This window comes from Maniola hyperantus, chromosome 18 (assembly GCF_902806685.2).
Source record: "Maniola hyperantus chromosome 18, iAphHyp1.2, whole genome shotgun sequence".
NCBI classification, from domain to species: Eukaryota; Metazoa; Arthropoda; class Insecta; order Lepidoptera; family Nymphalidae; genus Maniola; species Maniola hyperantus.
Window position 1 is genome coordinate 10124395 of NC_048553.1, and position 23933 is coordinate 10148327.

General features: G+C 35.4%; 1 protein-coding gene across 2 annotated transcripts in view; it reads right to left on the minus strand.

Moving 5' to 3' along the window:
• Positions 1-1335: 1335 nt before the first annotated feature.
• LOC117990557 (putative helicase MOV-10) overlaps positions 1336-23933 on the minus strand; it is a 34245-nt gene continuing 11647 nt past the window's right edge. For both annotated transcript variants that reach the window (XM_069504521.1, XM_034978013.2), the window contains exons 13-20: positions 23668-23816; positions 22438-22572; positions 11329-11522; positions 10356-10501; positions 9129-9247; positions 8552-8663; positions 8254-8430; positions 1336-7594 (exon numbers count right to left, since the gene is read on the minus strand). In XM_069504521.1, coding sequence (XP_069360622.1) covers positions 7334-7594; positions 8254-8430; positions 8552-8663; positions 9129-9247; positions 10356-10501; positions 11329-11522; positions 22438-22572; positions 23668-23816 — 1293 coding nt within the window. In that variant the 3' untranslated portion in view covers positions 1336-7333. The remainder of the gene's footprint in view (positions 7595-8253; positions 8431-8551; positions 8664-9128; positions 9248-10355; positions 10502-11328; positions 11523-22437; positions 22573-23667; positions 23817-23933) is intronic.

Below are 23933 nucleotides of genomic sequence, written 5' to 3' on the forward strand. Positions count from 1 at the left end.
AGTGTTTCCACTTACGATTTTGTATAGTCCCTAATCTTATGGGTTACAAAATTCAAAATTCTTTATTTGCAATTAATGTGGGTGTGAATATCTCTATATATAAAAATGAATCGTGTTGCTGATCGCAAATCTCGAGAACAGCTGAACAGATTTCGCTAATTCTATTTTTATAATATTCCTTTTTTAATTTCCTATTTTTATGAAGTACTAGGATGGTTCTTACGGAGAGAAAAATTTAAAAAATTGTAAGTACTTATTAAAAAATAAAAATGAATCGAAGTTAGGCGGTACGACGTTCGCCGGGTCAACTAGTTAATTTATAAAATAGGTACTTACGCTATTACTCCGCCATGCAGAGTAAAACATTTTTCATTCTTTGATAAATCTAAAATAAACAAAATAATATACATTGGGTGGGATCTATGCAAATTTTGGATAAACAGGAAGTTAGTTTTTACCCTAAATTACTTTTAAACCTTGTTTACCTAAGAAAATGCCTTAAGCCCTACCTAATTAAGTTATTTTTTTTATTTTTTTTCATTTTATTGTTTTTAAACAAATTGAACATTTGTATTTAGATTTCTGTTCCAATGGACTCAAATTACCTGAAATAAATAACTATTTTTTTGTTTAATATTGGTCATTTCGCCCTAATATCGGGCAAGATCCCTAAAAGTGGAAACACTGGCTAAAGATTTGTTTTTATCTATGGTTTTTAGGGTTCCGTACCCGTAGGGTGCCAACACAGGACGCTATTACTAGCTAAAGTAACGGCAAGCAAGACTCTCTTGGCACTTCAGTGACATTGACAGGAGGGCGCCGTTGGAGAACAACTGAAACAAAGGCTTAGACTATTCAAACTGTATAGGTACTATCTCTATGATTCAAACCATATTCAAACAAAGAACAAAGGGAACACTTGACGGCAACGTTAGTTCCGATTTTCGCCACGCGCCTAGATATCCTTGTCGCACTATAAAACTTCGCTGGCCGTCCAATGTCCATCCGTCAGCGGGTTGTAACTTGTTAACCGTTAGGTAGAGTTGAAATGTTCACAAAATGTATATTTCTACTGCCGCTATAACTAAAAAAATTAAAATGTGTTATTTCTTCTATTTGATGACCTTGTTTCTTTTTGCAAATGTTTTGCTAGCTTACGAGGTACGAGGCAGGAGACTCCTTCCGAACATCCCTCTATGCCCAGCTGCGGCTTCTTCACAGAATTTATTCAGTTTTTAACCGACTTCAAAAAAATGAGGAGGTTCTCAATCTCAGACTGCTCTACTACGGGTGTTCAAGTAATTTCATTGGAAAATAAAATGATAAGAAGAGAGATAATGATCTTAGCATTTATTTTCAAGGAATACATAGTATAAAAAATACGCCCTTAACAACGATAATAATAGAACATCTTATTTTAATTAATTAATTACTACTTTAAGTGACTTTAACATGTACTTAATGTACCTCCATTACTTACATGACAAGTAAAATACTTATTTTTTTATTTTAAAAAAGGTTCTTTGAATACATCTGATTATTCCAATACTAAAAAGGTCATTTAAAATCGACGTGCCTCGCGAATCACATCACTGTCGCGAATACACCTCAATTTCATAGATAACTTTTTAGCGTTTACGAAATCTTTTTAGAGGGGAAATAATCGCGTGTATTTATATTACGCGTGTTAGTATTCTTAGGTTTATATTTCATTCATACATTTTGAGAGCAACGTTAGAATATTTCAATTACTAATTTAAAATCTAGATATTGAGCTATTTTTACAATCGATTTATTGTTAAATCTGTTGTTAATTTCCCTGTAATACGAATACTAAAATCATTTTATATTTGATTTATTTTTAATGTTTTAATTTTGTAAAAAAATAATATGTAAAAAAAGTCTAATAATACCTAGTTATATGGTGCTTGTAATAAACAAAAATTACAACATATTGGGGCATTATTATCATTAACATTTACCACTAAAATAAATATTTACTTATTTTAAGAAATGTTTAAACCTAAAGGCAGTGCTTGATATGAATTCAAAAATAGTAATTAAGTAACATGTTGTTCGCTTTAAATTTAATCATTAATTAAAATATGTTTTTGCAATGATGTGCTTGTACATTATGTACAAGCACATCATTGCAAAAACATGACAAACAAAACAGAGATGTTTATTTATATAAATATAATAGGATCCAAAACGTTGTAAATTTTATTTCATTACATATGAAAAGATGTTACACAAGGACGAGGTTCCTTAGTACGAGGTAGCAGATCTCGACAACGATAAGCGATTTCGAGAACGAAAAAATGTAAAATGGACTTAAACATCTTAAGTTTTACAGTCGAATACTCAGTATTACGAATTTAAATTTATTTTCTGATTGGCGCTTCCTGGCTGTACTAAATTTTATGGACAATCTCGAACCTTAAAACTAGGTAAGTAGTTTAACTCAATTTTTCCTAGACGTTATAGTGTTTCGATTCTCGAAATCGAGTAACGTGTGTGCGACGTGCGTCAGCAATGCAGTGCTGGTAAGCCAACGACCAATATGTAATACGCACTAGATGGGTCATACTAAATTTGACAGCTTCACACTAATTTTTGTTCGGAGTGGTCCATGTCCGGGTAGTACATAAAGGTCATTGTGGTCTTTTTTCTTTAACATAATGGTGTGTATATTAATATATTAATAATTAACAAAAATACATGTTCATTTTACGTCATAAAATGAACTATGGAATGAACTATCACTGGAATGATAATTTTACAAAAAAATCTCAAAATAATATTAATCTTAATCGGACATGAACACGATTTTCAAATGTTACAAAAATCATTTACATATGCAATATTGTAATAATACGTAACTATATACTTTTATATTTTTATTAAATAATTTTGGTAGGTGCAGAAGTTTAATTTATTTACACAAGTATGCAATTTTATCTTTTCTATTCAAAAAGTAGTTTGAAATCGGTTAAAATATTTTTTGCGTAACAAATCATTTACCATATTCACTGCCTTCACAGGGACTATTTTACTAAAATTACTTAAACTTTATTATCATAAGGTATGGTAAGCTGTGCCCTTCTGCCTGTATGGAGTGCTAAAGAGGCAAAACGTTTCAAAACCTCCGTATTATAGGCTTCACATATTTATTGCTTAAAAGACGTGTATAAAAATATCTCCTGTCAAAAAATATAATAACTGTAAAATCCTTGGATAAAATTAACTCAATATTTCACTCAAGAGTTTTACAATAATTTTAGGTGAATATTAGTATATGACCAAATTGTTCAGGTGTAAACATTCGAAAAACGGCGCAACGAATGGCAAGTCGCTCGAATTCGATCAACATTGGTAATATGTAAATTCTAATACCAAGCCTACTGTTCACCCTACTGTAAGCCTAATGTTCATGATTAGCCCAGTTTTGCAACCGCGCAGTGCCGAGATTATGCGCGACATATCGATGACATTAACGGTCGAAATGGCAAATAATAATGTACATGGAGATGAATACTTCTATTCGCGATCGGTCGTTTCAAAAACGAGAGCGTTTGGCCAATTGTGGTGATAGTAATGCGCGCGCAAATTAAATTCTGACTATCGAAAGTGACTCAACCGATCGCGAAGACTAAGGCAGTTCCTTGGCGAGTAGGAAGTAGGAATGCAAAGTAAACAAGTTTCGCAGCTTTAGGCCGTTTATACACTCATTTGTGTTCGTTTTGGTAAAAATACGTTTGGAACTAACCGTCATACAAAATGTACGTCCCTCGTACATTCGTATATCGACGGATGCGTATAAACACGAAACTTAGTGCACATTTTGTATGACGGCCAATTCAAAACATATTTTTACGAATACAAATGAGGGCACAAACGCCCTGAGATGACATTACGCGCTGTGCACACCAAACTACTAATAGGCATACTACGAGTATATTTAGTAGTTTATTAGTATTCAATTTTTGCGTTTGTACGTTACGTGTATGCGCTGCATTTATACGCATCATGAAACCCTATATTTTAAATGCCGAAAACACGTGCAAGACACTACTTGAATCGACACCACGACATATAGAGTCAAGTTAAATCATAGTATTTTCTGATCTGTGCTACGTTAGCACACTCATAGCATATAACACAGCATATATTCTGTGCCTGTGCTCGTAAAGTAAATAAACGTGACAGCATCGTTGACGTAAATCTGTCATTTTATAGGGCCAAGCGTCATGTTTGACTCCATACAAAAGCAAATCAACGGAACTCTGATGTCACATTTGTGACTTACGGTCGAAAATAATGATTAATCTATCTGTAATCCGTCGATAAGTTACTTAGCAACGTTGTTAAGTATTTATTAAAACCCATACAGTTTTCGATAAATAATGTTGCTAGGTTATCGGCAGATTACAGATTGGGTCATTCATATAACTAGATGGACAAACTCAAACCCTAAAATCAGTGAATTCAAGTCCATTTTGCACTGATGTTTTAGTATTTCGATATTCGAAATATATCAACGCTGTCGAGATGTCCAAACATGTACTAAACCTACATAGGACCCTAAGAGTATATTACCGAGTATTTATATTTCTTTGACACAGAATTAATTTTTATCGTAAAGATATTAATATTTGATGCTCCATATAGGCAAAAATGTATTGCCTACCGCTTAATTATTCAACAACATCGGCAAAATTATGAAAGCTCTTGACTTCCTTCAGCTAATTTTTTAAGCGTTATTTTAAAAATGAGTATTATAGTATGAATATATGTATTATAGTAAAATAGCTCTTATGAAGGCAGAGCACTGGCTACAGCAAAAACAGATGTCCATGTTGAATGCTCGATGAAAGAGAAGAAAGAGAGGCTCCGAACAAATGTACTTTGGCTCTCGTTAGATTTTTTTTTATTGAATCACCAACAGAAACATACAAAAAAAAATTACATTGTTCAATCCTGGGTGCTAAGTTTCTCATTTGAATATTAACCAATCAAACTCAATAAAATTTTATAGATATGCTCTAGGAACTAATATAGGTGTCTGTGATTTCCGTTAAAATATTTAGAAGTTACACAGCATCAAGAATTTACATCGGAACTTTAAAACCAGATATTTAAACGGAAATCTGGCAAATCACAGACACAGATTCTAGAACGTGTCTACAAAATTTCATCGAGTTTGATTGGTTAATATTCAAATGAGAAATTACGTTCGTATGGAAAGAGCTAAGACAACTTCTCAATGCAAATCGCATCAATCATTCGAGTTTGATCTAGGTGGAGATCTGACATAATAACTATTAAAGGTGGATTATTGTTTTAAAAGTTACTCACTAATATAAATCTGTACTTTGTTTACTCCAAATATTGATTTTTTTCTTTTGATTTTTTATACCATACTATAAATAACAAAAAACGAATAAAATAAAAATAAAATAATTTAAAGGTACAAAAATTAAGTATGACGTATTAGCAATAATAGTAAAATATTATTTGGTTTCTAAAGTTTGACTACCTAGTCATTATAATTCTAATACGGTTGTACAATCTCCATTTGAAGTTGACAAGTCTAAAAGTAATGCTGTCCTTATTTGCAGGGAACATTGTGAAAATGACAACAGTCGCCACTATACTTTATAGACATGTCAAAGTAGCTAGAGATTATGTACTTTCGAATCAGCACCACTGCCATCACAATTCTTAGATTAATTTCTTAAAATATCTATTGAAATATCTACAATAATATCACAGGACTTTTATTTTTTTAGTAGGTACTTTTCCTTATTTTAAAATTTAGTTTGAACTCACATTCAAATTACAACAAGTGAAATTTTGGACGAAATTTTCGTCTTAAAAATACTTAAGTAAATACTGCAATCATAAATATCGTTAATTATATCAATCGATGATTTGCGTCCAAAATAACCTAGACCGCATTGTTATCTATCAAATCTGTCTCGGTTTCAAGTATCAAGTACACCTAGAAACTGCATTTACATTATTGGACTACTTACCCAACGCAACGGGGTATCTTTTAGTACTCGAGCCCTCATAGTGCACTTCAAACAAACGCAGTTTGACTCTCGTTTGAATTTAACCAATCAAATTCAATTAAATATTGTAGATACGTTCTAAGAACTGATTATCTATTAGTACGCGACAGGTCGAGATGGCAATCAGGGTGCGGGTGTGCGTGGCGTCCCCCTACCTCATACCCCGAATGCAATCTCGACATGTCTGTGGTTTTCCGAATTTTCGTAAAATAATCAGTCTCAAAGTATGTACACGGTCTCAAAAATTTACATACAAATGTTTAAGCCTGTGTAACTTTAAAACTAGTTATTTTTATGGAAATCTGACAAACCACAGACATAGACATTTGTTTCTAGAATTTGTCTGCAAAATTAGATTGAGTTTGATTGGTTAATATTCAAATCAGTCACAGAGAGACCACCGTTAGAAGAGAGCAGTCAGAAATGCAAATGTCGTGAGCAGTTTCTCATGGAAAATTCATTAACGACCTTGTATAATAATAAAATAGAGTTCAAATGAGTATAGATATACATATAATTTACAGCGATGGTATGCCGACTTTTGCTCTCGTGAAACTGGCAGCTGATATTACAACTCTATTCCGATTAGATAAGGTCGATATTTAATTATCCTCCAGAAAACATCGCGGCACTTGCGGTCCTCTTAACCCTCACTATTTGAAATTATTTTATTTAATAACAAAAACAAAAATTTGCGAAAAATTAGAAAAAACAGGCAAGAAATAGAGAGATAAGAAAAGATGAGTGTAAGTAGTAGTTGTTTTTTTTAATAAAATAAATAAAATAATCAGTAAGGGTCAATCACGCAATTGTTTTTAATTTAATTAATTAATTGAACTATATTGGCGAGACTATACTTTCAGCAAAAAACATTATTTTTAGCCTTTTTTTAAGTGCAAATAAACGAATACTTACGAATACTTGATTACAAATCATAAGAGCTAAAATTTAGTATAAAAAAGTCATGATTTGGATTACAATGATTAATCTCGAGGGAAAACGTGCAATCAAAAAGTTAATAAAACATGACTAAAACTAAAATCAATAAAAAAACGTTACTTAATCAATAAAATACGTCAAAAAACAAAACATCAAAAATCAAACAAAAAAATAGATTTCCCGTGATACTATCGAAATGGGTATATATTATAGAAAAAGTAAAAAAAAATACGTATAAAAATATCCAATGGATTTATGACATTTTTAATTGGATGTATATTTCGAATTTCCAGATGGATTTATAAATCCGTTAGGTTTTACTTTTTCTTGGATTTCTTATTGGTTGAGTCGGTCTTAGGTATGTAGTCAGAAAGCCTGCATTTATCGAAGCGGGTTCTACTGATCTCAGTAAGGAGACGCGAGTTTCTTTCCAACTGTTGAGTTTCTTCACCATAGTAACAGTTGTTTTCGCGTGCGAAATCCATATACTTACGCCATTTGCAATCGCGTGTGAGACAGGTCGGGTTGCCGATTATGATAAGCTTGGCTTTAGCACGGGTCAATGTTACGTTGTACCGCTGAAAATTATACAATTTATTTAATAAAAGGAAAAACTAACTGTCATAATATTCGTGCACAATTCTAGAAACTTTACATTTTACTTGTAGAAACTAAGGCTGAGATCTACAGAGCGCACTTTGACTTTGTTCAGACTTAAGATTGAGTTAAAACGAGAGATTTATGTGAGAGATATATATGTCTCGTTTTCACTATGTCTTAAGTCTAAGCAAAGTCAAAGTTCGCTCTATAGATCTCACCCTTAGATGCAAAATTTGAAGTTGCTAACAGCAAACTCTATAACAAGTTACTATTACTCTTACAAAGAAAAGATTTTGTAAATTTTAACAGGTTCTTTAAAATATCTTAATCCACGTGGACGTAGTCTCGTAAAAAGCTAGTTGATAAATAATTAAGTGCTAGGCAAGTATGCTCCATCCAAACCCCATCATCTACCAAAATCTTGAGTCTGTATTTAGATTTTAGCATTTAGTCCAGGGACCATAGCAGAACGATGGATATCCAGACGGATTTATGATATATCCACATGGATTTATAATATAGCCAATTGGATTTATAATATATCCAAATGGATTTATATTATATCCAAATGGATTTATAATATATCCAAATGGATTTATATAACCTACTCTTGATTGATGATATTTCTGTTACTTACCTTGTCATCTACCAAGAACCCGAGGCCGTATTTGGCATCATAGTCCAGGAGCCGGCAGTTAGCTCGCACGGTGGACACTAGTATGACACGTTTCTCTTTACCCTGGAATGACTCCACGGTTCCCACTTCTATGTCCTTATAGTTTTCGGCCGTTAGCCAGCCTTTCATTTTGTACACCTGTGAAAATACATTACTATAATATTTATTTAATATTCAAAATATGTTAAACTAGATGTTGCCCGCGACTTCGTCCGCGTGGTTTTAGGTTTTTAAAATCCCACTTTAAAAAAAGACATACCTGTCGTATGTATGGCGCAATGATACCAATATCTTTAGGCAATACTTGATGTTTATCTATCAGTGCTTTGGTGTATTTTTTCAGCATATCGAGTTCTTTTTCATTGAAGAAACTGAAAAGAAAATATTATATTAACTTGACAGTCTCAATAGCTCAACCGGTATAGGAGTGGACTGAAAACCGAAAGGTCGACGGTTCAAACCCCGCCCGTTGCACTATTGTCGTACCTGCTCCTAGCACAAGCCTGACGCTTAATTGGAGAGGAAAGGGGAATATTAGTCATTTAACATGGCTAATATTCTTTTTTTTAAAAAAAAAAAGGTCTACGCGTTCATACATACAGACAGCGGGAAGCGACTTTATTTCATACTATGTAAAGATTTAACATGACTAATATTCTTTAAAAAAAAATTATGTTACGCTCAAAGACCGAAAACGAGTTAGGCGTAGGTACTTACACTCAGTCTGCGCGCTCCCATGGTACTTAGAAGGGTCGGGATTAATCATTGTTCGCACGAAAACGTGCCCAAAACGTGGCTAGGCCTTAACAAGTTTTATTTCAAAAGAAACGTCTCACCTGGGCGCGTTGCCCATCCTCTGTTCGCGAGAGTGCACGGCGTGGAACACCACGGCGCGGTCGCCGCCCGGCAGCCCCAGCACGCTCACTCGACTCAGCGCGTCGAGTGGGGCTAGAGGCTGCACAAAATACGCAAACATTCAGAAATATATTTCCCCCTTTCGAGTTTAAACAATAAGGCTTCATATATACGAAGCTGGAGTCGCACCGGCGAGGCGTCTAACCTTTAGTAGTGTAAACAAATAAAAATCGCGCCGATGTCATTTCGTTGCCGCACCGGCACTGTGCCGCCATTTTGTAAATACTACACGCGTCGCGCGCCAGAGCAAAGTCGTTGCTTGATAGCTAAAATATCAGTTCACCATTAGAAATTCCCGAATCCCCACGGCTTAGGAGCTCAGTACCTTGCAGCATCAGGATTGAGGAGTTGGGGTCCGAAGTTCAATGGTGTAGTCTATGTTTGGCACCAAAAATAATATTGCATCATCCGCAGTTCCTGAATCACTATAGTTTAGGAGTGCCACACCCTACATCATCAGGGTTGAGAAGTCGTTGTTTGGTACCTACAACATTAATTCACTATGAACACTTCCTGAATCTTGATAACTTAGGTGGGCAGTAACCCTGCAGTATCAGGATTGAGCAGTTGGATCCAGATTTTTATGGGACCACCACGGAAACATCATCTGTTGAATAAAAAAAATTTTGCAAATCGGTCCAGAAACCTCGAAAAAATTGATGTACATACATAAAAAGGGCCGAATTGAGAACCACCTCCTTTTTGCAAGTCGGTTAAAAATAAATAGATATTATTAAGGACGAGATTGATTGTGATTAATTAAGGCAAAATAGGGGAGGTGTACGGGATAAGAATGGAATATATTTTTATTCAAGTAAACTTTTGCAAGTGCTTTTGAATCGTCACAATAATTTACCACTGTAAGAGTTCTGAAACATATGAAGATAAGAGGTAAAACTAACGTCAGTACAGTTCCCAATCCAACAGGCCAAGTGGATTGGTGCTTGATATATACTAGCCGGCAGGAAATATTGTACATCGACCTTAAGAAAGACAGTTCGGCATCGTAGAGCGTTGTCTTTGTCACTCATACCTATGTGACATTTTGTCGGTCTCAACGACAGAGACAACGCTCTACGAAACCTTTATCTCTTTTTAAACTTTTCTGAACTTGTCGTACAGGTACGTATGTTCGAAGCAAGAGTTACCTTCAAGCAGTTGTCGTAGAACAGTTCGTTGGGGATGGCCAATATGTCGGGGTCGGAGCGGAAGTTTTGCACCAACATGGTGATGTAGTTGGAGTTGTCGTACAGGTTCTCGTATGTCGTCTTCAGACGCTCCAGCAGGGATTGACCTGAAAGTAATCCATCATCATCATCATCAGCCTGTGGACGTCCACTGTTGGACATAGGCCTTCCCTAAAGAGCGCCACCACACCCGGTCCTCAGCCTTCCTCATCCAGACACTTCCCGCCAGCCTCTTTATATCGTCGGTCCATCGTGCTGGAGGGCGTCCCACACTACGCTTGTACCCGTTGAAAGTAATTAGTTACGAAAAATAAAAAACTTTATTACAGTAGTGTAAGCTTTAGACCCCGTTCACAAGTCATTCGCATTACATATAACCATTCACACATTAATTGCAAAAAAGCAGTTTTAATTATGTGAACGGTGTATTCGCTCCAGCGAATTCGGTATCCTGAACAAAAAACGTGCGCAGTTAAAATTTAAAACTTTTTGATATTGACTGATATTTAAATCGTCGTATAATAAATATTACATAATATCTATTATGTTCTCTTCATGAATACTTTATCTTCTTTTTGTACCTATTCTACTCCCTCTACAACCTCTCGCACAGCGCACTGCCAAGGGTCCCTGGTAGAGATCTCTTACAGAGATAAGTGCTTCCCATTTACTTTCTTATTCTCTTTATAGTAAATATTTCTGGTACAAATAAATAAATAAAAAACCATAAGTATCAATACATTTATTGCTACCCCTTCATAACAGTGCTTGCGGATAAGGATAGCGCTGGGTTATTATAGTCGACACATTTTAAACTGAGTCGTCGAGTTATGTCTGTTTCGCTCGCACTTACCTACGACCTGTAAGTGCGAGCGAAACAGACATAACTCTACGACTCAGTTTAAAATGCGTCTACTATTAAGTATATACGTACCTAACCCCCTCTCTTTGGCCTCTCGCGAAATACAGACAGGGCCCAGTTGCTTTGGATCTCCTGCTAGAATGAGGTGTCCATTCGGCGAGAGTAAGCTGCTCACAGGCACTAAGGTAGCCGGTTCGGAAGCTTGCGCCGCTTCGTCGATGAACAGGTGTGTCACTTGGAGTTTGTGCGACGCTTGGCTTCTAGCCCTATAAAGAGAGGATGAAGCTATGTCTAATGCATAAATTTTGAGAACGCACTCGCCATATTTGGTCTATGTGTCAACTGGCATATCAAAAACCGGCCAAGTGCGAGTCGGGCTCGCGCAACGAAGGTTCCGTACTACAGTCGTATTTTTTCGACATTTTGCACGATAATTCAAAAACTATGATGCATAAAAATAAATAAAAATACAGATGAAGACCTGTCATATGATACCCCACTTGATATAGTTATCTCACTTCGAAAGTTGAAAATACTAATTATTAGTCCGTGACCACAATTTAATTTTTTTTGTGTGATGTAACCACAAATTCACGGTTTTCAGATTTTTCCCCGAATGTCAGCTATAAGACCTACCTACCTGCCAAATTTCATGATCCTAGGTCAACGGGAAGTACCCGGTAGGTTTCTTGACAGACTGACAGACAGACAACAAAGTGACTAAAATCGTACTTTGGACATGACAGTTGACACAGAGCAAATATGGCGAGTGCGTTCTCAAGATGTATGCACTGAGAAACAAGTTGCGGATCCAGTTTCTGAAACTTCACATAGATGTTGAAGGACAAAATGTTTCAGAGATTATGCTGTCCCCATCAGTCAATTGCTTAAAATATATCGCCTAATAAAATTGTGTGCGTAATCCCAGCAAAATAATGTCGAATTTCTGGATTTGAGTTGGATAGATTTTTAGTGCGTAACGTCGTGTAATTGTGCGTGAAAGTTTTAAATTTGTGCGTCCAACCAATAAGTAGATATTCGAAAAAAACGCGTTCTGCCAGGAATACGTCATCCCAGCTACACATTTTTTTCCCAATGGACGTACGAGAAAAAAAATAGGTCCATGAATTAGTGCGTTTTAAGAGGTAAATGTGCGTGCTAAAATTAAATTTGTGCGTCATAACACTTCGAAGATATTCAGTTTTTTGCTGGGATGACGTTTAACCATTTCTTATATCTCTTAAACGGTTAAACGTATAGATGTGATTTTTTTTACACATGTTGCTATGAATTTGTGCGTAATGTTTGTAAAAACAGAATTTAAAAAACAATTACCGTTCAGTTTTTATAATTAAAAAATAAAATCACGTTATTAGGTCCTAGTACTTTAAATATGACCTCTAAAGATAAACTTATACCGTTGATTTGTCCCTTATAACGGCCCACAGTATCTTATCAAGTTTCATTGGAGTATTTTAAGTATTTATTGAATTATGAAGAAAATTACTACGACAGGACACGATATTTTTAGACATTTAATTGGTCGAGGTTTTTATGAGTTGGCTAATTAAAATTTCTACCAATAATTAGTGCGTCAGCTCATTTATCCATCTGCAAAAATATAGCCCAATACACAGATAAATTATAGAGATATAATCAAAAACCTATAAGATGCGCAATACAATGATTAACCGACAAAGTTTGAATAGTGTGACGTTGTAAATTTTGAACTACTAATTAGCGTTTCGCTTTTAATAAAAATCAATTTTGTTCAAAGTATGTTGGTGCCACCTAGCATCAAGGTGCAGAACTACGCGTGGGTCGATGTTCAGAGTTCATTCGAGCCACAATAGATGGCGTTTGCTTCGTTGTCAATTGTCGTAAAAATAAAACAAAATAATTAAATAAAACCATAATATCATTTGTTTATTGTTAAGTCATTAACAAAACGGTTCTTATAATATATCCTTAGGTTCCGCAAATATTCAAAAATGAATTGGCTTCATGATCAAACTAACTGAGAGCGGCCACACTCGGGTTGCGTCTGGCAACACCGATTGGTGAGATTTAGAATTTTTCTGGAGTCAACATGTGAAGACGAATTTTTTCGTTCCAGGAAAATCTCACTCCTTTTCGCCCATGGCTTCGCCTGGGAAAATACAATAGTTATAAATTTAGTCATCCTAACGTATTTCAATGTTTCATCAATTATGGTGAGTGAAAAATCAAGTAATGTGGATTCGACAAAATGGCGGTTTGGTTAGAGAAAATCCTAATTTCATGATTTCCCTTTCAGTTCCAGCTATTTTACCTTCCCAAATAAATGAGGATAATGGGTTGTGGGTGGACTCCTGAAAACCATTGGTGGCCAGGAGTTCAATAGGTGAGTTGTGTTTGATCGGGAAAATTCCACGTGTCGAAATTTTCACACAGCACAAATTATAATCTTGTTTTTTCTTTGTTGCAGGGTTTCCGTTTGCGTTTCCGTTTTTAGTTTTCGGTTTTCCGTTTTTCGCTTTCGTTTTCCGTATTTATTTCTTTGCACATTCACGTTGGCAACTTAATTCTATGGATAAGACTTGGTGAAAATCTTTGTAATGAAACATTTCGGTTGTGAAGAATCAAGTTAAATCGAGTTTTGGGAGCTTGGCCGATGCCGTCCAGCTACCTTGCAGTCTTCGCACCTACAAGTAAGCAAATGTTTGTATCCTGGAACAGTTTAGTGAACCTTCTTAGTGTATGTGTACAGTAAGAACCCTGTCTTTACTACTGAGCTTTTATTTTGAAACAATTTTATGAATTTTACTGTGTCATTGTCTATTCCATGCCAATGGCATCTTAAATTTAAAACATAGATTTTATGTACTATCTACCTAAGGCATTCTAATGTATCTAAATTAAGTCTTGGCATTAAGCTAGAATAACTAAGCATTATTAGCCATCATTATGTATTAAGCGACCCCGGTAAAAGTTACATTAAAAACAATTTTGCCTAACATCTAGCAAATTCATTTATAACACCTCATATACATTACAAGGGAGTCGACGGCTAGCTTCTATTCTTTACTAGGTAGATAGATCAAGTAAGTAAAATTATTTTTTTTTTCCTCTAATCTTTGTAAGGTGGTAGATTATTCCGTATCCGGGTATATTTCTATTCCGCCCAATTTCTAGAGCCTCGCGTTCCGTCGCGCTGTAATTCCTTTCGTTTTTATTTAGGCTCCTACTGACATACGCAATGGGATGATCGCAACCATCGGTTTCTTGCGTCAGCATACCGCCAACACCATATGCAGAAGCATCACAATGTATTTTGAATGGTTTTTCAAAATTCGGTACCGCAAGAACAGGTGCGGTTACCAACGCATTCTTCAATGTATTAAATGCTACCTCTGCCTGTTCGCTCCACTCAAATTTAGGTGCGTTCTTTCCTTTACTCGTTAGTCTATTGAGTGGTGCAGCGATGGTTGAAAAATTCCTAATAAAGCGCCTGTACCAAGAACAAGTGCCTAGGAAAATCTTTACCTCCTGTGCAGTTTTTGGGGTCGGAAAGTTCAAAACTGCGGCAACTTTTCCAGGATCTGTGCGTAAACCAAATTCATCTACTATATACCCTAAATATTTCAAAGAGTTCCTAAAAAAATTACATTTATCAAAATTTATGGATAGTTGAGCCATTTTTAGTTTATCCAGAACTCTGTTTAATAAAATTAAATGGGTTTCAAAATCAGCAGAACAAATAACAATATCATCTATATAACAAAATACTATTCCATTTTCAATATCACTACAAAAATTTTGATTAAATAACTGGTCCATTAACCTCTGCTGTCGTGCTGGTGCACCGCATAGGCCAAACGGCATGACTTTAAATTTGAATAACCCTCTACCAGGAACTGTAAAACTGGTTTTTTCCTGAGAGTCGTTAGCTAATGGAATTTGCCAGAAACTTGAACTTAAATCAATCGATGATAAAAACCTTGCCTCTTTCAGGCTATCTAGAATTTGCGGAATGTACGGTATTGAGTATGAATCCCCCTTTGTCACTGAATTTAATTTCCTGCAATCTAGGCAAAATCTCCAGTCTCCATTTGCCTTTTTCACTAAAATTGCTGGGTTATTCCAAGGGCTTTCACTCGGAGTAACTACGTCCATTTCCAGCATCCTATCTAACTCTTTACTTAAAGCTTCCTTCTTTTTGGGAGAAAGTGGATATTGTTTTATTTTTATTGGCAAGGCATCACCGGTGTCAATAACATGTTCAATTAATTTTGTTCTACCCAATCCAATTTTCGTTGAAGAAATATCTAAAAATTTATTTACTACAGACTGGGCTAATTCTTTCTGTTGAGATGATAAGTTTTCAAAAGAAGTGATGGTATGAATTTGTTCATTATCAATCGCACAAATATTGTAAAATTGAGAAGGTGCCTTAATTAATTCTAAATTATCAAAAATGCCAGGGGCTAACTGAAATGTTTTCCAAAAGTCACAGCCAAAAATAACATCCGCTATTATAGAGGGTACTACAAAAAAATTTATTATGTGAGTTACGGAATTATAAGTAATCGGAATAAACATATAACCCATGCAATCAAGTTTGTCTCCATTTGCCACTGAAAATGTGGTATCAATACTGCTATGCAATTTATAACCGAATCTCAAAAAAACCTTGTGCGCCTGGTTACCCAAAATTGACGCGCAAGCACCGGAATCTAGTAAACCTGTAATCTCAAACCCGTCAACAAAAACCTTTAAATGTGGCCTAAAGTCTCGTTTATCCACTGAATACAGAACTGTGTCAGGTAAAAGGGATGTTTTGTTGTTAATGACCAAGTTCTTTACTTGTGTCTCTGCACAGTTCTTACTAATTAGTTTTTTGAATTTTTGTCCGGAGCGGGTTTACTAGTCGCCTTTTTACTACAACTTGGACATGTCTTTACTGTAAAGTTCTGACGTCCACACGAAAAACATCTAATAAATTTCGGAACTGTCCTGCAAAATTTAAAGGAATGGTTACCCTTGCCGCACTTGTAACATAGTTGTTTATTTGTTTTCGTAAAATTAGTGCCTTTACTTGTATCAACCTTAGGTGCAGGTGTGACTGAAAGTGTGTTTATCTGTTTTGTCACTTGTTTGTAAGCAAACTCTGAACTTAAAGTTGCCTTACTGTTAGTAGGCTCAGAAATAAGGCGGAACGCTGCCTCGCAGCCTCTAGTTTGCGACACTTTTCCTTCAACATTGCGACAGACTTAATGTCAACAAGAGCTAATTGTTCTGAGTAAAAAGGGCGAATATTATGTAATAAAATTTGTAACTTTTGTTCTTCGGAAAGTGGTGTTGACAACCTTGAAAACATGCAAAACATTATAGCGAAATAGATAGACACAGGTTCTTCAGAGCCTTGTGTTCTTGCTCGAATTTCACCTAGCAACCTGTAGTCATAATCTACTGCATCAAATTCCTCTAAAAATAAAGTTTTCAATTCTGACCAAGACGAAACTTGACATTTGTTGCCTCTGTACCATAACAATGCTCGGCCTGTAAAAAGATGAAATGCAGAAACAAATAATTTTCCATCTGAAACGCCATAAGATCTTTTATATTCCTCAACGCGTTCGATGAAACTGCGCGGATCACCCTGTCCGTTGAAATTTAACTTCCACTTGGCCACATTTTTATCACCAGTGCAGTCAACGGCGGTACTCTCGGAATCCAGTGATTCGTCGTGAGACGACTCATTGTCAGCATCTAATCTGGAAATCAAACTCTGCAACTTTGTATGTAATTCACTCTTCCTACTTATTAAGCTGAGTTCGGAACACTGTATTCTCAAAATTCTAAAGTACAAATGTGAAGCTAAAGCTTTAGACCTACAGAGGGCATGTCTATCTTTAGTGTCAGAACACTTTTTTAATAAATCTTCTAAGTCTTGAAGTTTTTTAGTAATAACCCCTAACTCACTTTCAGAAGTGAAATCCGTCTCTAAAATTGATTCAGAAGGAATTTCCTGAATTAATTGTTTTAACTGTTTCTTTAAACCTAGCACTGTAGGTGCTGGAGTTTCGGAACGAATGGATACCTCATAACACAATTCGTCCTTCAAAAGTGAATGAAACTGGGCAAAAGTCTGTTCCATTGTGTTAAGTCAAAACACATTTAACAAAATATCGAGCTTGTGTAACTGTCTATGTTTAGCCTTATACAAATTGGTTAAACACAAACACAAAAGAAGTTATTTAAACTATTAAATATACACAAGCAAAATACACAACAAAAACAATATTCTTAAGTCTATCCTAACCTATTTTATCAATTATGTTCCTATTCCAAAATATTGTTAATAATACAAGCACATATTATTACTATAGTAAACAAAATATAACAAAATAAAACTTCCCAAAATTGAATAAATGATTGTAAGGTGCAGTATCACCTTTATGAGTACACAGTGTGTTACAACCTTTACAATTACAAAAGTAAACAGGCAACAAAGTTGCAATGAACTCTGACTAGCATATTATCTTTCAAAAAAACAAAGAGATTGTGCAATGGTTTGATGGCTGTTACTTTACACTTTTAACACATAACCTAAAATACAACAAAATCTGTTTCTAAATGTCACTTTAAACTACCAGCATTCAATTAAACTTAACATGTTTTGTGTGTGAAGTAGCTTTTATCATAACCTTAACACAGCTCTAAACAAAATTTCAACAAAATAATGAAGTATCAAGTCACTGAAAAAAAATTGTTCATAACTTCCTACTTGAACTTAATGTAATCTCTGAATATAGTTTATATATTTAGTTTCACAAGTTGTAACTCTTAGTATTTATAAATGTATGTGTGTAACTAGTTAACAGCACATAGCGTTTCAAAACTTTAATTATACTAAGTTACCGGAATTTTCAAACATAAGATGTACTTACTATTGAAAGCAATACCCAACAACAACTCAGTTAAGCAATGTTTATTACTAAACTGAAGGCAAACATTCACTTATACACCTCCAAGGTAAGTCAAATAACATAATTGAACGGCATAAACACCATTTATAATGTGTTAATTAAATAAGAAAAAACCACTGTTGGACTATACTCAGAAAATTACTTAAACTATCAAACAAAATTTCTAACTATTAGTTATTATTTAGTTAGTTAACCATAAAAAACAGCTTAGTGCTCTTTGCAATGTGTCACTACTTAGAAAATTTTACAATCAGCGGAGTACATTTCATAAAATTCACAAAATTTCTCAAAATATACTGAAATAACTATATAAAAAAACGTTCGGGCGCCATTTGTAAGGGTGGTAAATTGGGCGGAATAGAAATATACCCGGATACGGAATAATCTACCACCTTACAAAGATTAGAGGAAAAAAAATAATAATTTACTTTACTTGATCTATCTACCTAGTAAAGAATAGAAGCTAGCCGTCGGCTCCCTTGTAATGTATATGAGGTGTTATAAATGAAATTTGCTAGATGTTAGGCAAAATTGTTTTTAATGTAACTTTTACCGGGGTCGCTTAATACATAGTGATGGCTAATAATGCTTAGTTATTCTAGCTTAATGCCAAGACTTAATTTAGATACATTAGAATGCCTTAGGTAGATAGTACATAAAATCTATGTTTTAAATTTAAGATGCCATTGGCATGGAATAGACAATGACACAGTAAATTCATAAAATTGTTTCAAAATAAAAGCTCAGTAGTAAAGACAGGGTTCTTACTGTACACATACACTAAGAAGGTTCACTAAACTGTTCCAGGATACAAACATTTGCTTACTTGTAGGTGCGAAGACTGCAATGTAGCTGGACGGCATCGGCCAAGATCCAAAACTCAATTTAACTTGATTCTTCACAACCGAAATGTTTCCTTACAAAGATTTTCACCAAGTCTTATCCATAGAAATTAAGTTGCCAACGTGAATGTGCAAAAGAAATAAATACGGAAAACGAAAGCAAAAAAAAACGGAAAACCGAAAACTAAAAACGGAAACGCAAACGGAAACCCTGCAACAAAGAAAAAACAAGATTATAATTTGTGCTGTGTGAAAATTTCGACACGTGGAATTTTCCCGATCAAACACAACTCACCTATTGAACTCCTGGCCACCAATGGTTTTCAGGAGTCCACCCACAACCCATTATCCTCATTTATTTGGGAAGGTAAAATAGCTGGAACTGAAAGGGAAATCATGAAATTAGGATTTTCTCTAACCAAACCGCCATTTTGTCGAATCCACATTACTTGATTTTTCACTCACCATAATTGATGAAACATTGAAATACGTTAGGATGACTAAATTTATAACTATTGTATTTTCCCAGGCGAAGCCATGGGCGAAAAGGAGTGAGATTTTCCTGGAACGAAAAAATTCGTCTTCACATGTTGACTCCAGAAAAATTCTAAATCTCACCAATCGGTGTTGCCAGACGCAACCCGAGTGTGGCCGCTCTCAGTTAGTTTGATCATGAAGCCAATTCATTTTTGAATATTTGCGGAACCTAAGGATATATTATAAGAACCGTTTTGTTAATGACTTAACAATAAACAAATGATATTATGGTTTTATTTAATTATTTTGTTTTATTTTTACGACAATTGACAACGAAGCAAACGCCATCTATTGTGGCTCGAATGAACTCTGAACATCGACCCACGCGTAGTTCTGCACCTTGATGCTAGGTGGCACCAACATACTTTGAACAAAATTGATTTTTATTAAAAGCGAAACGCTAATTAGTAGTTCAAAATTTACAACGTCACAATAGCCACAAAAAAGCGACCGTGTCATATATCGTGCTAACCTTCCAAAATTGATAGTATTGTACCATTACTTTTTTAGCACTTAAGTACAGGTACGTACATAATAGTTAGTGAAAATTAAAACAACAGAACAGTTCAATATATTTTTTATTTTCTAAGTTTTAGTTGATCAATATTCTGACTGAATACCGATTGTAAATTAAGTAGGTAATCTAAAATTATTGTATTAACATAATTTATCATATTAACATAACAATAAAAATAATCAACAGTAACAAAATAGTAAAAAAATCTAGAAATAGAGATAAATCACGTTGAATCAACTAGTAGCTGGTGCAGTGCCCCATATTTTCCCTAACCTACCTAAGAATTTGCGTTACCTAAGTTACGTGCGAAAAAACATCTAGGATGGATCCCTCTAAAAGGGAACAGCTGTATAAACAGCGAGCGTCGTCAAGAACTACATCAGCAAGCCCAAGAAAAGGACAATCACAAAGGACAGGAAATAAAATAACTGTTAACTCTAATTATAATAGGAAATAAAATATCTATTAACCCTCATTTATGTTTTATTTTAGTGAAATAGTAGGTAGATCTTCAAAGTTTCAAACAAGTTTTAAGTTCCTACATTCTTACGAAAGACATACCTACTAGGTACTGCCTTACATTAAGTAAGTGGGCTGTATGTGGTCAATACGTAATTTCAAAAACTAATGATTTTATGTATTTGTAATGTAAGTAGGTGCATAGTGTTTGTAAATATAACTAGATACAGCCTATAGAAAGCTGTCCACTAGTACACTTGTAGCTCTATCGGTTTATGCCACAGATTCACGGCGGATCCTAATTGCGACGTTGCCAAACTTAATAGCATGGCTTGTAAGTAAAGATGGCTGTGGTCGGAACCTTTGGTACCTATTAGTTTTAAAATTCAGTTTTATTGCCGTGTTTTGAAGACGAACGGGTGGCTTAGTTTAACAGTTTCCAGAAAACTATATTGTTTAATTATGGCTTGTGACCAGACAATAGGACTGTTTGCTTTTGTTTGTTAAAATCCCGTGGGAACTCTAATATTTCGGAATAAATGTAACGGATCACTTATGCAAAAATCACGCCAATCTGTAACTCTGTTGCGGTGTGATGGAAGGACAAACCAACAAACAAACATATTTTATAATAATGCTCGCATTTATAATATTAGTATGATTAATAAAAAGCTTAATAATTTTGTGCGCACATGTACCAGAAAAGAAATGGCACAATACTATCAATTTTGGAAGGTTAGCACGATATATGACACGGTCGCTTTTTTGTGGCTATTCAAACTTTGTCGGTTTATCATTGTATTGCGCATCTTATAGGTTTTTTGATTATATGTCTATAATTTATCTGTGTATTGGGCTCTATTTTTGCAGATGGATAAATGAGCTGACGCACTAATTATTGGTAGAAATTTTAATTAGCCAACTCATAAAATACTGGACCAATTAAATGTCGAAAAATATCGTAGTCCTGTCGTAGTAATTTTCTTCATAATTCAATAAATACTTAAAATACTCCAATGAAACTTGATAAGATACTGTGAGCCGTTATAAGGGACAAATCAACGGTATAAGTTTATCTTTAGAGGTCATATTTAAAGTACTAGGACCTAATAACGTTATTTTATTTTTTAATTATAAAAACTGAACGGTAATTTTTTTTAAATTCTGTTTTTACAAACATTACGCACAAATTCATAGCAATATGTGTAAAAAAAATCACGTAAATACGTTTAACCGTTTAAGAGATATAAGAAATGGTTAAACGTCATCCCAGCAAAAAACTGAATATCTTCGAAGTGTTATGACGCACAAATTTAATTTTAGCACGCACATTTACCTCTTAAAACGCACTAATTCATGGACCTATTTTTTTTCTCGTACGTCCATTGGGAAAAAAATGTGTAGCTGGGATGACGTATTCCTGGCAAAACGCGTTTTTTTCGAATATCTACTTATTGGTTTGACGCACAAATTTAAAACTTTCACGCACAATTACACGACGTTACGCACTAAAAATCTATCCAACTCAAATCCTGAAATTCAACATTATTTTGCTGGGATTACGCACACAATAAAATTCGCTGTCAATTCAACAACCATTTAAAAAATCTATTTTAAAGTGTTATAGTAGTTATAGTGGCAATATAATTAATTAACAATTACACATTACCTACAGCCTACTAACAGACAGACGGTCGGACGGTCGCTTAGTAATAGGTTCCCGTTGGCGCCCTTCGGGTATGGACCGACAAAATTGCGGAACCGGCAGGGATTACTCTGGCTATCGTGGCCATGGATTGCCTTTAGTCCGTTTAGACCACGGTTCCTTCCTTAAGTTTATGAAATGATGACTCACGATCCATATTTAGCGGCGTGCAGCAGAGTGGTGATGAAGACCCTGTAGAGGGAAACTTGCGTGTTGCTCACGGAGTAGAAGTTGTCGTAACTGGTGCCGTTGGACACCGGCGCCAGGGCCGCTGGCATTACGGTCCTGGTGGGAATTAGATGGGTCTTATTAGAAAGCTAGCAAAAACGAAGATAGGTGATGGTACAGTACGCGGCAGACAATAATGTACATCGACCTTTACTAAGACATAGCGGCTTTGTAGAACATCGTCTCTGACGTTGAGACCGACCAAGCGTCGCATAAGTATGAGTGACAGGGACAACGCTCTACAAAGCCGAAATCTCATTCTAAAGGTCGAGGTCATACATTATTTCTTGCCGGTTATTGTACTGATGAGTACTGGTAAATTGAGGCCACACCATGCGTTGCCGGTGCGTTGCAGCGCCGCACTGCTGTGGGTTTGAGTATTGGGTGCCACACGGCCACTGCGTTACCGCTCCGGCAAAAAGTATGGCCTTGCAACGCACCACTTCTTCCCGCCTCTTCTCTCTGGTTCCAAGTCAAGCGAAACGCATTGTGTGACATGGTACAGCAATTTTTATGTAGGATGGCGTAATTTTATTTTTATAATTATTAATACGACTCTAAATAATATCTGTATAGTCAAAACCGCGGCGCGTGCGCGAACGGACTCCCTTGAAAAAGGACCCCGTATGGGTTCGAAACTAGTCGGGCTAACGTCGACTACACACGTGAGTACAGCCGGGACAGATATTATTTAGAATGGAAATCACTCACGGTAGTTTAAATGCTAAAATATTAATACGACCTTGTTACTTGAGATTGGCGAAGTGCATTGTGCTGATTTTGCACTAAGAAAACCCGAGAAAAGAAAACAGTTTTATGTTACCTGAAATGTGTGATTTATGTAAATCTGTCATTAGAAGGAAAAACGAACATTATTTGACATCTCCATACCCATTTGAGCCTGTGATTTGAGCTAATTTACGCAAAGACATTAACTAAGATCAATCTTGTGCTTCAAGCTTATTTGGATTTACAAATGGTTCTTAGTCATATTGTGATGGTACAGCCAAATACTAAGGCATGCAATATTATATTATACAACTTAAATATCAGCCCAAGGATCTTCCTTTCAATACGGGCCAGAGGTCCTATAGTAACGCTATGTAGTCATATGCAGGCGTAATTAGATAGTGGTACAAGCAGCAAGCATACCATTCCCGAGACTGTGAGTTAGCGCGCAGCAGGAAGTTGGAGATGTTAAGTTGCTTGTTATACTGAAGGAGCATCATGGCGATGTGGTCGGCCGCCATGTTGGAGTCTGTGCACACCATCACGCGGTTCGAGGGCTTCTGTACCACCAGCTGTGGACAATGCTGTGCATTGAAGTTTCTGACGTCTTTCTTATCGGATAACAGGCACTTTTAGCTGTATGTACATATTCCATTGATTAAAACGATAGTGGGTAACGCATTCTTATA